Raw genomic sequence first — 20,187 nt, 5'->3', positions numbered from 1 at the left:
CTTTAGGGAGATTATATTTATTATTATTATTATTACTTCTGTAGCATTATGAAGTCGATAAACTTAAGTATTTTTGTTTATTAGGATAAAATCTGGATATAATACTACTCAATGGATAAAATATTTGGCAATAAATAAAGTTTTGTATTTAAACGAATAAAGTTTTGCTCTCCTTATTGAATATCATTTTTTTAGTACCCAAATTAAATCATAGTGACATTCATGCTATTAAGTCTTAATAAAATGAGTATATATTATAGGAAAATATAACTTTTAGAGATGACAAACGACATAGCATTGAAATTTCCTTTTCCAACTATTTCAGAAGCCTAATTTAGTCAGCCGTCAAGTTAAGGCATATCGAAAACGAAGAAGAGGAAATTTTTTTGATGTATTGTTTTGTTGACATTTTTTTAATAATGGCAACATAATTTTACACCGCCAAAGTATTTTTCAGGTTCGATTTATGAAATGTCTAAAACTTTTGTGGAATGACACAATTAATTTTATTTTGCTATTTTTGAAGTTGTAGGATTTTGAGTCTTCAAACTTTATTTTTCATATCGATTCTCACGGATACGAGCGTTATCCATGCGTTTTTGAGTTAATAAGAAAAATCTTCACAAGATTGCTACGGAACTCGAGTTGTATAAGACATTCTATCGCATCTTACTGGCAAAAAAGAAACTATGATCTTCACAAGGAAAATCATTTGAATAAAACTCATTTTTGGAGTGCAATAAAAGTTTTTATTATCAGATGGTTATAATGTCAACATGGTAAGATGTACTTTTTCTATGAGGAAATTGCGTGTTTATATTTGATGCTAATTTGAGATTTATAATTATCAAAAAATTTTCTTGTTTTGTTTTGATAAATATCTTGAGTATAATGTATTTGATATATTCTTATTCAAGTACAGTGTCTTTCAGTATCAATTTCTGACCGTTAAGTTCAAAAATTGATTAAACAGTACCGAGAGTTATTTTTAAAAAGTTACAGCAAAGAAAAATCTTCGACGTATTTCTTCTTTTTAGTGTTTATCATTTCCTTTTCTGCAGTAGTAGATTATTTTTTGTCCAATATGTAATGAACTTAATGCTGTTTAATTTTTTAAATACTAAAATAAAAGTTAAGCTATTAAATTCATTTTATTTCTAATTTATTTCATGTTTGTTGTATGTCTGACTGTCAGTCATAATTACTGGACTATTACGATATATTAACTATTAATAAAATCTAATAATTCCCAATCTAATAATTATAGAAACATTTCAATATGATTTAATTTGTTTTGAATGGCTATAGCAATAATATAAATTTTATATTTGTAAATTTGATCATCAGCTATGATTGCATTTGGGTAAAATATCACGTTTAGTTGTATTCCTTATAAAAATTAAATTCTGAAATCACTTTATGCCGTATAACTTTTGATTGATTAGGTGATGCAATAAAAATCTTTGTTTTGCCATATTTTATGGCTTCTGAAGTTGATTTCAAATTTTAACTATCTTTTGCATAAATTATTTATTAAATAGTTTTTAAATACTTTTTTTGTATAGTATAATGTTGTTTCTTTGATGTCTTGTGATTTGTTCCTAAGCTCTATTCATCAGACTGTTTTGAATAAGATGTTGGTTAGCTTTGTGTTTAGATGCAGTAAAAATGTTAAATAGGATTATCCTTCATACTATTCATTGCTAAAATATGTTTATACATTTTTTCCTCTAAAAAACTGTTATTAAAAATACTTTCAACATCATTTGTTAATCTTTTTAGCAGGCTTTTCACAAATTGTGTTGTTGTATAAATATAAAATATAAACAATGCTAAAGAAATGTTTAGAAGATCACAATACAGAAATAATTATTTTGATATTAATACTGTTATACTACAAAAACAATGTCAGGTTTCTAAAATAATGTGAAACACAACTGTCAGAAAAAATTAGAACATCTATGAAAAAAAAATTCTATTGTATTTTATATAGATTTGTTAAAAGTGCAATTAATGGTAATACAATTATAGGTCTTTTTTTTTATTAATATCATTCATTTAAAAAAAATAATCGAAAATAATAGCACTATTTTTTTTTTTTTTTTTTGCCAAACAATAGCAATATTTTTGTTTCTGTTTATTTATTTTCAATATGATTGCTATTATAAGAGCTTAAATTTGTACTTTCTAATCAGTAAATAGGTTCTCATTTTCTAAGCATTGTTTTACTTAATTATAGCAAAATATCTTTCAAATTTTTATAGTATTTACTTTTTGAAAATGTGTAGTGCAAGTGTTGTAAATTGAGCAAAGACATCATTCAATTTTTCAGAGTTCATTTAAACGCATTCATACTTATTACTAAGTTTATGATTTACGGGCCCAGAAATTTTGAGTTGAATATAATATAAATGATATTTTATTCTTTGCTAGCAATACCTTCTGTTGTTTTAACATAATGATCAAATTGTATTGGATTATCAATTTTAGTTTTGTTTGAGTTGTTTTTAAAAGTATGACATTCCTTTCATAGTTGTTAAACATCGAAATTCTATAGAAAACTTTTAATATCTAAAATTTTTTTTTTCATCATTAATCATATTATAAATAAACTAGAAGTTAAAAATTAATAAAAATCTCATATAATTATTCTATGTTTCTATTAAGAAATATTGCAAGAATTAAGTAATTCACTTGCTCATTGTAACCAATATTGCTGTTTTTTTATTCATTTAAAATCTATTTTATGAATTGTGTTGGATTATTTCTTTTCTGAATCAAATTCCTGTAAAAGTAGTTTAGATTATTTATGCGCTATATTCAACTAATATGCGATGTTTTCTTTCAGACCTTCATATTTTTATTGTTTTATTTGCAACTATTATATCTGATTCCTATTGGCTACATACAATTCTTTTATTCAAAAAATTAAGGCTTTATTTATTTTAAAAAAATGTTTCATTAATAAATATTAAAATTTTTAATATGATACATTTTGAATGTGCTATATATTCTATCTTATTCTGTAAAATGTAAAAATGCTATTAAATAATTTAAAAAATAAATATATTTATGAACCTATTTAAAAGATTAATGTAATTAATGTATTTTTATAGCTTTTATTTTTTTTCCTTCAATACAAAATATTTAAGGAATGTGATAATGTTTATAAATTATCATGCTCAAATGCCATTACGTTTATTTTAAATAACCTTGCAAAGGTGGGTTAAAATTGGGCACTGTCATCTATTTATCTGTCTTTCAATAATTTACAAGGCTGCAGTTTGACCTATTTACCCACTTTAACACATATATGTTTCGATGAATGGAAATGTGCAACCCAGAGCATTTTTCCCCCCAACAATATTTCTTTTACAAATAAAATGAAATTTGGCCATAACTTCTAAAAATATTTTTGTATGAAAAATAGTATTAATCCTACTTTAAAATTCTAATGCTTACTTTATTAATGATACCGATTTTATTATTATGGAGTCTTTTCCAAACATATTTCTCTTTTTTCAACAAAACATAAAAGAGATGACAGTGTTTCAGATACTTTTTTGGTCAACAATTACAATTGACACTTCTGCTATAAAAACATTTTTCAGTCTATGGTTGATAGATTTGTCTTTGGGTCTGCATGGTTTTAAGCATCATTTTATTATTTCTGAATTATTTTTCATGTCAGTGAATTATTTAAATGATTGTCAGGAATTTAGTTTGTCCTAGATAGATATGTTTAATTCTGAATTGTATAAAAATGTTGTGGATTTGCATATTTCCAGGAAAAGAACAAAATCTGCAAAATTACCATTGTAATAGCATTATATTAATTTACTGTTCATTTATGTGTTATAATTTGCTTAAACATGTATTTATAACAAATAATATCATAATTCTATTTTGCATGTAAAGGTTTTAAGTCAATAATCACTAATCTGTATCACTAATTGATTAATATTTATATCATTGGAGATTCAGCTAGTTTTTAATGTTGAGAACTATTTATTTATTCTAAAAACTTCTCATTTTCAGCTTGTGTGATTTAAAAGTTTATTTCAAACAGTCTGCTGCTAGTTCATGGTGATTAGATACTTAAGATAATAAAATCCTAGTGTAATTTTCATTCCTTGTGGCTCACTTTTTAAAATTTTTCTCTTGAGGGTTACAACATAGCGCATCATTATTTTAAGTTTGTACAGAAATATTTTTCTTAGTATTGATATCCACTCATTACTGTCGAATTTTAAATAAAGTACTAGAAAATTATAAAGACATCTTCCATACAAAAAAAAAAACTATCTGGTATAGGAAGCTCTGCAGAAGCTGATGTTGTGCTTGCATTAAAAATTGATTGTAACAGAACTAAGGAAATATTAACTGAAATAAAAATAATAGATTTTTAATAGCTGCACTAAGGCTACAGTTGCTAAGGCTGCCGGTACATTTAAGAAATTATTTTTATGCAAATTGTTGCAAATATTATTAATTTCATTGTTACTGTGCTTAGTGAAATATAATGTGTTAGGTAAGGATTTCTTTGGTAATATATTCAGTTGATTGTGATCATATTCAAACTTTGACTATCAAAGTAATAATTAAATGTTTTACTGTCCAGAATTTATGTTATGACATCAAAACCGTATATACCAATTTGGCCTGAATATTCTGTAAGATACTCAAAATAATTTGAACTTTTATTTTTGTGACTAATAATACTGCAGTTTTAGTTTCTTCAGAAAGGCATTGTGTTTGTATAATCATAATGATAAATTCTCTTCTAAATTGTTAATGGAAACCATGTACTTAACAAATTCTGTCTAAAAAATAAGATCCCACTTATTGTGATACAAAGTATCTAATTGAGTATCTAAGTTGAAAATGTCTAATTTAAAAAGTAAAACATATAATTACGAATTATCCAATAAATTATTTAGTTTCTGTAAGTTAACAAGTTATTTATAGATTCTGTACACCTTGAAATGTAATATTATAAATTTACAAATTTCTATAATTTACCTATTGTAATGTTTAAGAGATTTTTTCGTTAATTAAAATTTCTGTAATTACCAATATATGTATTGTAAATTTATTAAAATTTTAAAATAAACATACATATATACTTTGTTTTACTTATGCTCTTTTAATTTTAATTTTTCAGAGTGTAGTAGTGCAACTACAGCTTGGCCATACAGCCATAGAAAAAGACAGGCCCACTAAAGAAGGTTACACACATGATTGGAAAGTTTTTGTCCGTGGACCTAATGACTGTGCAATTGAATATTTTATTGAAAAAGTGGTTTTCCACTTGCATGATAGTTTCCCTAAGCCTAAGAGAGGTAAATAATTTCTTTTTGCTGTAGATTAAAAACAATTCATGCATATTTATGTTTATGCTTTTATATTCTATGAAACTTTATGTATTTCCCAATTGGTCATTAATTTTACAGTGGGAGGAAAAGTTATGTTTTATTATTTTATCATTTTGAAAAAAATTATGATTTAATAAAAAAGTTTTACTTCAAACAATAAATTGAAAATTTTTAATGAAATGTTAATCTATTCTGCTATTAAAAGGATTATTTACTAAAAAACATTTTAATCTTGTGATGAATTATTTTTTACTCAATCTTGAAAGAATTATAACTAATTTAGCATTGTGCTTTATTATAACTAATTTTTATTATTGTGCTGTGCTTTTTGTAATTGTGTAAACCTCACTTTTACAAAAAAAAAAAAAAAAAAAAAAAACATATTCTAGATATATATCTTTCTCCTCTTCAAAGTATTTTAAAGCAGTACTACATTTAAGCTTGTATTAAATTATATGAGAAATGTCATCTGCTTTTTTCAACATAAAGTTATTAATGCTTTTTGTAAATTAGGCTTACAAATAAGCATGTAATAGATGTTTCATTTTCTAAAATAATGCTTTCAATATAATAATCTAAATAATGCCGTCTGTGTATTGATACTTTAAAAATCAAACATTCAGTTTTGCTTATGTCATAATATACAGCATTTTGAGTGAGCAGTCATTGAATTTTATCATTGTATGATCATTCATATGGAGTTATGATTTACACAGCTTTTGAAATAAAAAATGAATTCAGCATTGTATCTTTTGTATTTAAAGCTCCGTTTGTAACACATTTGTTTATAAATTACTTACAAACACAAACAGGAGTTTTTAATTATTTTAAAAATCGGATGATGTTGACAATTTGAAATCACTGAAATTTTAATATTTCTTTCATGTATATAGAAATGAAGTTTATTATAATCTGCTGTCATTTATAGTTCATGGGCACTGCCTTCGATTGATATGCAGCCATTGAGCTAAATTTAAAGATATAAAGCTATATTTTAACTGAATATCTTTATTTAAAATTACTATCAGTTTGAAAAACATACTAGTAACGTTTTTGGTTTGCATGAAACATTGATGGTCTCAAGTGTGTTTATTATTGTTAAAAGTTTTTCTCTGTTGATTGAACACATATTTAATCCTGAAACTCTTATGAATAACATTTAATTTCAGATCATTTATGGACTTTTCCTGTCTTTTTTATTGGCTGATGTTGAAATGTTTATGCTTTAAATGTCACTATTTATATTTCTGTGATCTTGCCTAAATTGTGTTAACATTTAAAATTCTACCTATTCAGTAACAAATGGAATTAAAATGTGCTCATTAAAAATATATGAAAACAAACATTCATTACTGGAAACAATGTCTGTGTTTCATAAATTTGCTTAATATTGTTAAAAGGTTTTTCTTTTTATTGCCTATCAAATAAAAATTTTATTGCACTATTATAAGTAGAAATACATGGCACTTAGTTTCTATGCGTGATATTGCAAAAATTTCATTGGTGTATTCTCAATTTTTTGAGGCAAAATTCTACGTAGGTTTATTTAAAATGCTTCTGAAAATTTTCAATTTAGAAATTTTTCGTTGATTTTTCTTTATTTTTACTCTAAATTAAACCATTTGTTATGTGTAAAAATAAAATCATGTTTGCACTTCCCGGTAATGTGTTATTTATATTGAAAGTCGGATTTATGAAATAAAAGTAAGGTGTACTTCCAATTTTTTGAGCCACTGTATGTACTTTGGAAAGTAGTATGTGTATTTAGAAGTGATTGTTTAAGCAAAATTTTAGCATTTTTCTTTGGTAAAATCCTGGAAATATGACCACACAAAAATTATTCTTTATGCAATCTTAAATTTTGAATAATTATCTTCTTGATGATACCTAATTGTTGTGCATTTTTTCTTTGAATTTTTACAATCTTTTAATATTTATGTTCAGAATTTATAGCAATACTTTAATTTGTTGTAGTGAAATTTAAATGTTTTCAGTCTTTTTAACAAATATTTCCATTTATTGAAAACTAACAGACAAATTTTTCGTTTTTTAAATTATTATGCTTATATTATTTCTTCATGTTTTATGCAGAATATATTTATTATTTATTGCAAATATATATAAATTGAGAGATTTAGAATATTTGTTAGTAATTTTTTATTAGCATGTTATTATTAATATGCTGTTAAGTGTGCTCTTATAATACGAGAAAATATGTCATATAATTTTGATATTTGAATCTGTATGCTATGCGTGTGAAAGATGTTACTGAACATATAACATAATGAACAATTAAATGTTACATGTAGTTTTTATACTAATGTGACTTTAAAAGAGTAGATGATCATGTTTAGAGCACAGAAATAACAGATGCAAAGCTAATCAAGTAACATGGTTACATGTCTATCGCAATCTAATGTTTAAAAATAAATACAGTAAGTATTCTGAACCATGCAAACCCGTTGTTATCAAAATATTTAGTAAACATTAAAAATGATTTTAAAATTTATTTTAGTAATAAAACATTGTTACAATTTTTTTAAAAAAATTTAGAATTAAAATAAGATTTGTTTGTTGGATTGAAAAAATAATTTTCTAACAAGCTTGAAATTCTAAACTAATATTGTTGCATGAGATCTGTTTTATGCAGGATTATTTCCAGAAATTATTACTGAAGATTTAAAAACTTTGCTGAAATTTTAATTATAAAAAATGTTCATTAAAAGTACAATAAGAATGTTTATTCACATTTGTCCTAGGTATACATTATCCCACCTTCAGGTACATTTATGATAGGTTTGATAATTTTTTTTATCCAATTGTTTGTGTTTTGTAGCATCCTCACAGACATATATACACACACACATGGAGGCAGGCATACATTCCCCTTTTTTTTATAATCATAGTTATCGTATTGAACAATTTATTTGCAAAAATTGATTGTATTCTTTTGAATCTTTTTTACTTTGCTAAGATGATTGATTCTTTTTTCGCATTGTCAAATTATAATAGATATTTAGTAGTTCTATTTCAAAAGCTTTTTTTTGTGTGTGTGTGTGTGTGCTTATAAACCTTTCTTATTGTGGCTTATAAAATGCCATTTTGTGCCATTAAATTTCAATTAGATAAAAGCATTTCTATTTTAACTTTTGAGTAGATTTCAGTTATATTGCTAAATATGGAAAAATAAGATTCCTTTTACTAAGAATTTTTCTTAATCTGCCTATGAGACATATGTTTATATGATTAGTAGAATAAATTGTAATTGGGATTGCAATGCTGATTATGTTTTGTAATTTACTTCAGATCTTAAAAAAGTCTCGGTTATAAAATATTTCAATGCAATTTAATGAGAAAGCAGGTTATTAATTTAACAAGATATTTTTGTACATATAAGAAGGAATAGCAATCCTGTGGAAAGGTGAAACTTCAAAATATTAATAAAAATATTTTTAAAAAATGCTTTAAAAAAAGCTTGCTAATTGAGCAAAAGACAAATTATGCAATTAATTGAAAGATGAAAAGAGTTTGAATTTCATTACAGTGGTGGACAAATATAATTACAAATTATGTTTAAATATTTTTAAAGTTAAGGGAAATATATCAAACAATTTAATATATTTTTTTCTGCAGTAATATTTCTTGAAATAATGGGAAAGAATGCAGAAAGCTTGCTTAATCTGTATTTATTTCACAAAATCATTTTTATGTGCTCGTATCCATTCTCCAATGTAATATTTCTACCAAATTTGATAACTTTAATTTATTTTGGAAATATTGTATTCTGGTTTTTGTTATGCTATGATTATCTTTCATGCTAAGAGATTTTTGGGATTTAAGGTGTACAATTTTATTATTATTTTTTTTTTCAGTTAAAAAAGAACCACCTTTCCAAGTTAGTGAATCTGGCTATGCTGGATTTACTATGCCCATAGATGTATATTTTAGAACTAAAGAGGAACCTAAAAAAGTGAGCTATATCTATGACCTGTATCTTAGAGTTGGGGAAAAAGTTAGCAATATTAGACTGGAAAAGCTTACCTTTCAGAATCCTGTTGAAGAATTCAGAAAGAAGCTTCTGCTAGGTGGTGGAGTAAGTTTTTCTTTTTATATATATTTTATGTGAAGACAATGACATACTTATATATTTTAATTCCATGTGAGGAATTTTTCATGAATATTTAATTGTTTTATTCTTTCTTTAAATCTTCTTTTAATAAATTTATTTTTAGCATTTGTATTTGTCATATTAAAGTATCTATAAATTGATTTCTTTTCTTCATTTTCATTTTGTTATTTGTATAGTGCTTTTCCAGATCATGAAATATTTCTTTTCTTGTACATTTAAAAATTATATTCTCAATAGTTGTTTTGAAAACATTTTTTTTTTTTTTTTTTTTTTTAATATCTATGTAAACCTTTTATTTTTTTCTTCCGAAAACTATTTTAAAACCAAACTAATGCTTGAAGAGAATGCTTAAATCTACTCTATTTTAGTTCTTATACTGAAATGCTTCCTAGTTGAAAAATGGAACCTGTTTGCCAATTCTTTTGAATTTAAAATCTAAGAATTTGATACATATTAAAAACTATGTTATTGGAATGTATATATTTGTTAAATTTTGAATGACATGAAGCCTGAATGTTTTATGTAATTATGAATTGTTTTAAGTCAATAGTAATTTTGTTTCTGATAAGTTATGTAAAAATAATTTTTTGCTTATTTAGAATGTTTACACATTTTTGATTACACATGTTTAATTTGATAAATTGTTGAATTCATTCTTCATAAATTCAATTGTTGAATTTATGTTTTGCATAGCAAATTTGGAAAATGATTCAATATTTATATTTAAAAAAATTAATTATGTTATAAATTTATATAATTTTATACATACACATAATACATATGTAGTAATATGTATATGTACACATATGCATATGTAGTAGTAATAAACACATAATACATAATAAGATATATAATACATATATGGATTGTTAGATTGAACTAAATGGTTAGTATTTAACTAATCATCTACAGGTTCATCTTTGAAGAAAATAAAAATTTAGGCTTTTAAGATGTAGGCAATCTGAATTTGATTGTAAAATTCATTTTTGGACTTTTCTGATGATAGTACTAGTGACAACATATAAGAATTTCATAACATCAATTTCATATTTGATTGATATGAATAATATTTCAGTCCTCTTGCTAAGCAGAATTTTTTAAATTTGTTTTTCAATGAAAGCATGATATAAAAATATTAAAGAAACTAATTTATAATGAAAAAAATATCTGAATTTGATATAGAGGCACCAAGCATTTTACCATTGCATTATCAAATTATTTTGAAGATGTAAAAATTATTAAATTGTATGTCTGGGTTTTATAATATTTATGAGCACTATAAGAAAAATATATATAAAGATGTATTTTATAACTAATGCAAGAATTTCTGTTCTCTTTTTAACTCAGATATGACACATTGTTTAATCTTTAACATTTTAATTTATTTATATTTTAAAAAATATAAATAAATGATTAAATAAACCTATATATGCTTTGAAGAAAAACTTCATAAGCATATACCTGGGGAGGGGATAAGTCTATTTATGAAAGTCTTTTTGCTTGGAAGGGGTAATTAAATTTCAAAAAGTACAGCATGAAAGAAATCCAAATATGAAATAAAAATATACAAGTTGTGTGAATCAAAAGTTGACTATGTATATATGTTTTATTAAGAATTTTTTTTATTGTGAACAAGGCATATCATGAAGAGTTGCTTATCATGCTCAAGAAGATTTTTATATCAGGTTTATTGAGTTAGGATGTAATTTGTATTTGAATAGATATTTTGTATTCCTAGAACTAGTTATGCCTCTCAAAGAAAATGAGACAAATATATACAGAATCATAAAGAAATGCTGAAAAATTTGCCCCTGATATTCAGAAAAGATGAAATATGAACAAGTAGATGGAATTAGCATTATTAATTTTAATGGTAAAAAGAAGAGTGTATTAATATGAATTACTTTCTGTTGTAAAAGTTCTGCATCAACTTTACAAAAGATTGAAAAGCTCTTAATGAAATTTTTAAAACAAAGTGTGTAGATGATTATAAAAAGAAATGGGAGGTATCATTCTTAGTGATTCAATAATGCATCACTATCCAACATTTCAAAAGACTTAAATAATATTATTTTTCATAGAAAAAAAAAAAACTGCATCAACATGAACAAAACTGGTAATAATATTTTAAACTAGAGTGCACTGAGCTACTGTTGAAATTAGGAGGATGTCAGTCTTAGTGATTTAATATTATTATGTATTATGTAAAGATCATTAAATAATACAGTTATTTTTTTGACACAACTATTTATAATAATTATATTCTTTTTAAGAAGCACCAGTTTGAAGACTATTTCACTTACAGAATTTCAAATTCTGCTTTCTTTAGTGCAAGAACAATTTTTTTTATTACAAGAAACCATGGTCCAGAAACTAAAGTAAAATATACTAAAATAATTGCAAATTCTGAATTCCTATATATTAGGTGTGCTTTCCTACAATTGCATATAAGATGACAAAAAAAAAAAAAAAAAATGAGAAAATACATAGTTTTTTTTTATGGGTTTATCTTGCTTTAGCAAGAAATGAATGCAAATTGTGCGTTGTTGTCTGCATTAATCCATGTTTTGAGTTTTTTTACACAACTTTGAAATATTAAATATTGCAAAATTCTGGAAGTATTTTATAATATTAAATGTAAATATTTTTCCTAAACTTATATATTTTACATCAGTGATCTAGAATTAATTTAAGTACTTCAATTTTTAAAATCATAATTAAAAGTAATTTCATGTATAGGTAAAGGGTATTTTTTGTTTATTATTATGCAACATGTTGTAAGAAATTTTATTATGTAATTTTATAGTGTTGGGTTTAGCGCGGGTGTGAATGCTCTGGCTTATATGTAGCAACAATCGGTTTTTGTTAGTTTTTAACCTGTGGGAGCACTTCTTTCCAATATCCTCCATCCCAGGTTAAGGGGCTAATGTAAATGTAAACAATTTGATATCCATATAAATTAGAAAAACTCCTTATACTTGGGCTTCAAAAAGAGTTGATGAAAAAAAAATCCGAAGAAACATAAAGCTCAGTCATATTCTATCTTTATATTTGTGTCCATTAAATCAATAATTTACTATATACATTTTCTTGTAATTTTTTAAACCTGCATTCCTTTACATTTCATTTAAGTTTTTAAAAGCATTAAAATAAAAGATTTGAGAATTATTAAGAAAAAATACATATGAAATATTTTTTCAATTTCATAAGTGCTTATATTGGCTAATAAAATCGAACAGTAGGAAGGAACCCAGGAAACAATATTTTGTATTCAAGTAAACAAAATATTGTTTATTTGAAGTAAAAAAAATATTGTTTACTTGAATGAACAATATTTTAAAGAATTTTTTTTTTATTTGATTGATAATAAGTGAAACGATTTTTTACGAGTATTTAAAACTAGTCACTTTTGTAAGTAGCTGGTTTACGGGGGAAATTATGTTTAATTTCAGTTAAATAATTTAGATGTATAACTATGATTCCTTTAAAATATAAAATATTAAAATCATGTTGTTTTAATTGCCTTTCATATGTTCTTTGTGTTATATAAATGGAAGTTTGTAATTGAGACTTATCCAATAAAATCATAGCACAATTAAAAACATAAATATGTGGTGTTCATCTATTTTCTGAATTCCGTGGTATTTTTACTTCATTTTCTTTTATTCATCTTGTTAACTATATTTTTAAACATTATCTTATTTTAAATTTCTGTAATCTGTGATGAAACAATGAAAATGGCTTACATTTCAGAGCAACAATGTAATCTGCTTTTAAAAATCAGTTAAAAGAAATTTAAAAATTGCCCATATTCAGAGAAAGTTTGCATGACTATAAAATTGTCATTAAAAAGATAATTGTTAAAATTTTGATATCATGTGATATTCATCTTTATTTTTCTTTTTAGAATCAAGAAATGCCAGAAATTCATTTTATTTTTTATTTGTTAAAAAAATCTGACATTTCAAAATGGTTAAATCGCTCTGAGTTGCATATTCCCGATTTTCAAAGCATGTCTAATTTGTAATGTTTGTCAAATGGTCCTACCTATAAAGCACTAACATGCACAGAAACAGACAGGTACACACATTCTGCTTTATTGGTTGTAGAGATAATAAATTTTTCTAAATTATTTTGATAATAATGGATTTTTCATAATTTTTTTAATTTAAAAATCATTACTGAATGCAAAATGCTTTAAAGACTTACAGCAAATGTAAGAGAATGACAAATGATTTTTAATTAATATTATCTGCATGAAAAATATAAATTCAGTTTTAAAGTTGCTGTAAAGGAATCGTGATTTAATTGCTTATACTTAGTTTGTAAATCATATTAGAAAATATTTTTTAACAAATTTATATTTGATCTTAGTAAGATTTATATAGTTTTTTTTAACGTTAAAATGATGATTCCAAGAACTGCATTAAAAGAAATTGTTGAACTGTATTAATCGCTTAAATGACTTTTACCTTTTTTTCTATTTCTTATGTATGCTCATTTTTTTTTTTTTTTTTTTTTTAACATTTTCAATTTATGTTGCATTATTGTTCAATCTGATATTACTATAAATTACTTAATTTCTTTTTACAAAAATCATGATAAGTATTAATAATATTGTTTTGAAATACAGTAGTCAAAATAGTTTTGAAGATGTTTTTCTGAAATAAAAAAATATTATTAGAAGTACTTTCTAGGTGTACCGACTTCTTCGATCAATGTGTTTTTTAATAATTTCTTCTTTCTGTTTCTTCTTAAAGAATTTTTATCTTGCTTTTTGTCATATAGTTTTATTTTTAAATTCTTTTGCTTTGTAAGTTAAATCAATAGCATAATATGATTAAAATATTAAATGGAAACAAATTCATGAGGAACTTTTGATAGATAATATGATGTATGAAGAATAATTTCTAATTGATTTCAAATGGATTTTTTTTTTCATTTGATGAAATGTTTAATGATAATTTAGTTCTAGTAATATTTAATAGAGGTATATAATTTGTAGTAAAGGATAAATTGCAGTATCTGTTCTGCTAAAAGCTGAATGTTAATTGCATTTTTAGATAAGTGAACATTTTATTTAGTTACATTCCTTTGATATATACTGAAAAAATTCTTAATTTTAGCAAAGATTTTTTGGGCAACTTCTCGGTTCTGAAATTAATCAAATATTAAATCAGCAATTTTCTGCCTAAATTTTATCCAGCACTCATTCTTGTTTATTTATTATTATTGTTTAATAATTTTCAAAATTTCATAAGAAAATAAGTATTTTGAATTGAAAAAGAATTGAATGCTGCAAATGATTATTTTATGAAATAAAGAGTTTCTTAATAAAAGCCAAAATTTCTTAATCATTTATGTATATTACAAAGTTACTGACTTATTATGAAAAGTAGAAACAAATATAAATACTATAGAAAAGCCTTTTTTGTAGGTTGTGCTTTTCATACCTGCTTGCTAGCATTTATCAAATAGCAGTTTATACTTTAGATGCTCTCTTAGCTTTGAATATTGAGTTAAGTTCATATTCGCTCTGGAATATGAAAAGCTTATTTCTGATTATCTTAGTACAAACAAATAGAAGATGTATCAATTCTGAATATTTGTCAGTGAGATAAAAAAAAAAAATTCTTAAAAGCATTTATTGTAATTTAAAATAGGATTTTAAATGTGATGAGATCAGATTTAATGTTTTGTGGAGTTGGGGGAGGTGGAATGAATAAAAACTTTAATTGAAGTTTTACATAAAATATTTTCTTTTTCTTTCGTTAAACATAAACTAAAAACTTTTTTGAAATATACTAATAAAAAATTTTTTAAATGCAATAATTGCTGCTATCAGTTTTCTGCTCTCCTGAATTGATTTTTTGATCATGCTAGATGGTTTTCTAAAGAATAATAATGTGTTTATTCTGGCAGAATGCTTACCACAAATATATCTATAAAGAAAAGAGGTAAATTATATTTCTGTGCTATGTATATTGAATCTTTTTTTAAATAGTTGCTCTTTTTTTGTTTTCTTATATAAAGTATAGAAGGGGGGAAATGTTATTGTCAAAAAATTTGATTTTCAGGTTTTGGTAAATGTTCTTAGTTTAAGCTGTACTGAATTTAAAAAAAAAAAAAAAAAAAAACATTTTTTCAAATTATGTCATTTAGTTTATTCACGAATATGATAATTTAAAAATGCTTTGAGTTAAACCAATGATGATGTGGTCTAGATGCTAAACCTGTAGATTTTTTCAAATTTTGAACAAAATCTAAACAAAGGAAAATTTTTAGATTTAGAATAGCAATAAAAGACAAAGAGCTAAAAATCATCATAGAGTTTTAGCATTTAAAGTGTAGATTTGTGTCAAATTTTGAATAAAATTTATTGAAGTCCTGATCATTTGTTAACTTTGCATTCATATGCATGTTAATGTGATTATTGAAATCCATGATGACTTAGATACACGGAATTTGTTATATAATCTTGTTAAGTACGGTTGAACTGAAATTGCATTAAAATTATATTTTATCAAATTTTGGATTTAGCGTACTAAAAAAAACTGCGTAAAATACATACTGGGTTTACTTGACTGAACTATGAAACATAAAATGCCCATGTGGAAAATTCTGAAAAATTCATTTAATGCCATGGTCAAAATTTGGAATTTTTAAGCTTGATGAAGGAGGAATGATTTTATTAGGACATAAAAAAGAAAGTTTTGGGCAGAAAATTTTTTTGGGTTTCAATAAAAATGTAGTAATTATTTTTTATATCTCTCTAAAATATTGCAACTTAAGTCAGATTTGTAACCTCACTGTTACAAAGTAAAGTAAAAGTTCAGTAAAGATAAGTTTTAATGTGACTAAATTCTACTATTATTTTAGTTCCCTACAAAAAGTCTTGTAGATAAAATTAAATTTCATTGTTAGAAATATATTTTATGCCAGAAATATAATGCTAAATATAAGTCTAAAAGAATTATATTTTGATGAATTTTCTCATTTACAACAGCTTTAAAATAAGCATTCTTAATCTGAATAGTTCAACAAACTTTTGATTTTTCTGACTTGGTAATTTTTCTTACATATGCGCTTGTTTGTTTAATTTGAACTTTCCCAGAACTTTTTTTAATCGTAAAATTATTTAACTCAACTTATTTTTTAAAAATTTCTGATTAGGATACCATGTGTCTTTTTAAATGAGCTGTTAAGACTGATTGTAAAATTTAGGTTAAAGTATTGAACAGAATAATTGTATGTTGATTGAATTGCTAGGCTGTTTCTGCATAGAGGTTATTTCTCATCTGTAGCCTTTTCGTGCAGGGCTGATAGATTATCAGAATGATTTGATCTATTGTCAATTGTTGTTAGCTTGTTCTAAATTTTCTATTACTTGCAAGTGCTGTTTTCAGGAAGTATTGAATTGTAATACCTATTGCAGCTTTAGCTTTATTTCTTTAGATAAAAGTTTGTTTAACAGGTTGATGATGCTTGTAAAATATCTCACACTTCTGTTATAATAGACTGTTATTATGTAGATGAAAATATATGTATCTGTCCTAATTTCAGACATACATTTAGTTTCTGCATACTGAATAGTAATTTGTTTTTGATATTTTCTTTTAATGATTCGTCTCATTATTATTATTATTATTATTATTTTTTTTGATTGACCATTACTTTCATATGAAAGTTTTTTGGTTATTCTGATCATGATTCAATGATATATAATAGAATGGTGCCTTTTTTTATTCACGTGTTCCATATAATTTAGATTTCTAAGTTTATATGATGAGATATTCCAAATTCAGACTTTTTTTGTAAATTTTTTTTAAAAACTGTGTTGCAACATTTTAATTGCAATGTAAAAATGCAATTTTATCATTAAGCAAACTTCTAGCCTATATACCTTGTGTAGAAAATACTATCAATGCTCGAATTTTGATTATTGAAAATAGCAATATTTAGAGGGATAAAACTGAGCAATATAAATTGTCACTGATACTAGCAACATAAAACAGGAACCAAATTTAATATTTTTGATATTTATAACACCTAGAGTAGTGAGTAATATAGATTTTGAATTGATTTGTACTATTCTGATCAAAAGGTATCCAGAATGCTTTAATTAAAATTATCTATGATAGATATTGCTTGCAAAGTGTTATCAAACATTTTTATGAGTTCCATAAACATTTGGTAATAAACAGATATTTCATTTTATTTTCTGAAAATAAATTTGTTTTTAATAAGATAAGTATTTTTATTCTTTTTATTTTTCTGTGACATTAAAGAACATAATTAAATCTTGTTTTTACCTTGAAATTTCTGCTACAAAATCTTTTGAAATGTTGCAAATTTTTTTTTAAAACAACTGTTTGACAAAAACGTAATTTTTAACCTCATAGATAGATAACTTAGGGTTTGGTAAATTATCTACTTCCGATCAGTGATGAAGGTATCGATAAGGTTAGAGAACTGGTGCTTGGTGATTCACCAGAAAAAAGAGATATTATTGAAAAAGCTTGCTATCATATCATTCTTGTCTGGCAATTTTAAAAGATAATTTAGTGTTCCAAAGTGTCACTTCTCAAGTTGATCCAAAAACAATGTGCTTAAGTGTCCTGAGAGATTCTTTCTCAATGCATCCTTTCAAAAATGCATCATTATTGGAAATGGCTATATGCTTTTGATACAGAAACAGTTCAACAATCAAGCTAAATCAGGATCATATTATTATTAAAACTTTTTAGAAGCTGATTAAATTTAATGGTTCTTACTTATATAAGGCCTTTAAAACTGTTTTGATCCAGATGCATATTTTTGTGTTTAAAAAATTAAAAAAAAATGAATTGTGGCATTGTGCGTGGAACTTTTTATTAAAGTAATGTTTAAACTCGCTGTTCCTAAAATTTCATGATGTGATTAGTGCCAAGTTTCTAGCCAAGCACCATCCTATCTTTTAAAAAATTACTAAAAGTCTGCCATCTTGCATGGCTACAAGATATAATAGATAGCTTTTAGGGTTGCAATAAAAGGATTGCATTTGGCAAAAAATTCAATTTTTTGCCCATTAATCCTTAGTTGGCCCATTTTCATAATTTTAACTCCTCCCTTCATTACAGATTTCACTGGATTTTATGATATTATTTGTGTATCTTTACTGCAAGGAATTTTAGTCGGAAATATTGCACCAAAAACTGTTAAATTTAAAAAAAATTTAAATTGAAAATTTAATGCACTATGAGCTTTTAAAAATGAATGCATTGAATGATTGAAAATTTGTAAAAATAAAAGTGAAGCAACAAATATTATTGAAGGATTGAGAATATCAGCAATCAAGCTATTCAAAATATTACCTATTTTAGAGGAACAGAAAGCTAAAGAAATTGTTGCCAGTGACATAAAGAAAAGAAAGTTTGAATCTAATTTCTTGATCCCTTTTTTGAAAAAGAAATCTCTCTTAGAAAAGAAAATTGCTGAAGTTTAATTGAAAGCTGACATACTTACTCAAAAAGATGAATAAGCCACACATTTTTCTTTAGTAACAAAATTTAATGTATTGCGTATAGCTATTAGTCAGTAAACCAAACAGTTGAAAGAGTTATATAGAAAAACTCTTTGAGAGAAACATAACACTTTTCTTTTACATAAGTAATAGATTTTTATATTCTGGATAGTTTGCTCATTATTTTAACTTTTTGTTTTCAAGGAATTATTTTACTAGAGAAGTGACAGTGTTATATTTTTCATAATGCAGCTAAATTTTGTATAATAAAGTTATTTTAATTATGTAATGAAAATTGCCTTAGTACCTAAAATTTTTTAATTACCTTGCATAAAAATATTTTTAAAACTTGACTTCACTGTTTAAAATAGACATCAATTACCTGTAACATTCTATGTTTATATTTGTATAAAACTGAATATTTTTTTAGCCAATTTAATGAATTTCTTTATAAAACATAGTTAAAAAAAAACTTGCTGTGATGGTTCTAAATTTTTTTCTGCAAATGTATTTATAAAGTACTTATTTTTTTTAAAGATGAAATTTGACTACTCTTCTTCCAACTATGTAAAAATCTCTAAAAAATCAAGATGTTATTAACTGTTCCGATTCTCTGGGTGGTGTGCATTGTAAATTTCTGTTAACTAGATAGAGAATCAAAAAATCTCTTCATGAATCCAAACCGAAGAAAATCTGAAAGTTTTACTTTCCGGCAAGTTCCAGGAACAATTTTTCTCTGTTCTTGCAAAACTGAAAAGATTCATTTTCGTAATTTTTTTTTAGCATTTGACCTACAGCCTGGACATATAATCCTCAGATTTTCTTCAGTTTGGAACCATGAAGGTTAATTCGTCATTGACGTTAGAAACGTAGATCTGACGAAGACCTCAAATGGACCATGCGACCTCTTCTTTATTCGTATCCGATAGCATTTTATGAGATACGGAATTTGAGATGGCCTAGCGCTAGGGCAAATGTATCAACCTGAATGACAATAAGGTCGAAAAGCAGCAAATTGGCAATATTTTTAACTCCTGCTTCATATTGTCAATCATTGCAGTTTTTATTATTATGTTCAACATTATGTGCATTATTTATCGACGTATTTTATACACCCCGTCCCCCTTAACAAGTTATTTTATTATTTTTTTAAAACTTAAAAAACCTTGGGGATAAGCTTG

At 24.8% G+C, this 20,187-nt stretch overlaps 1 protein-coding gene across 1 annotated transcript in view; it reads left to right on the top strand.

Annotated features, from left to right (window-relative positions):
- Positions 1-450: 450 nt before the first annotated feature.
- LOC129988039 (protein ENL-like) overlaps positions 451-20,187 on the top strand; it is a 58,432-nt gene continuing 38,695 nt past the window's right edge. Inside the window, exons 1-3 of the mRNA XM_056096126.1 lie at positions 451-779; positions 5,165-5,342; positions 9,248-9,468. Of these exons, the coding sequence (XP_055952101.1) occupies positions 777-779; positions 5,165-5,342; positions 9,248-9,468 (402 nt within the window). The 5' untranslated portion in view covers positions 451-776. The remainder of the gene's footprint in view (positions 780-5,164; positions 5,343-9,247; positions 9,469-20,187) is intronic.

Source organism: Argiope bruennichi, chromosome 10 (genome assembly GCF_947563725.1).
Source record: "Argiope bruennichi chromosome 10, qqArgBrue1.1, whole genome shotgun sequence".
NCBI classification, from domain to species: Eukaryota; Metazoa; Arthropoda; class Arachnida; order Araneae; family Araneidae; genus Argiope; species Argiope bruennichi.
This window is presented reverse-complemented; position numbering and strand designations above follow the sequence as displayed.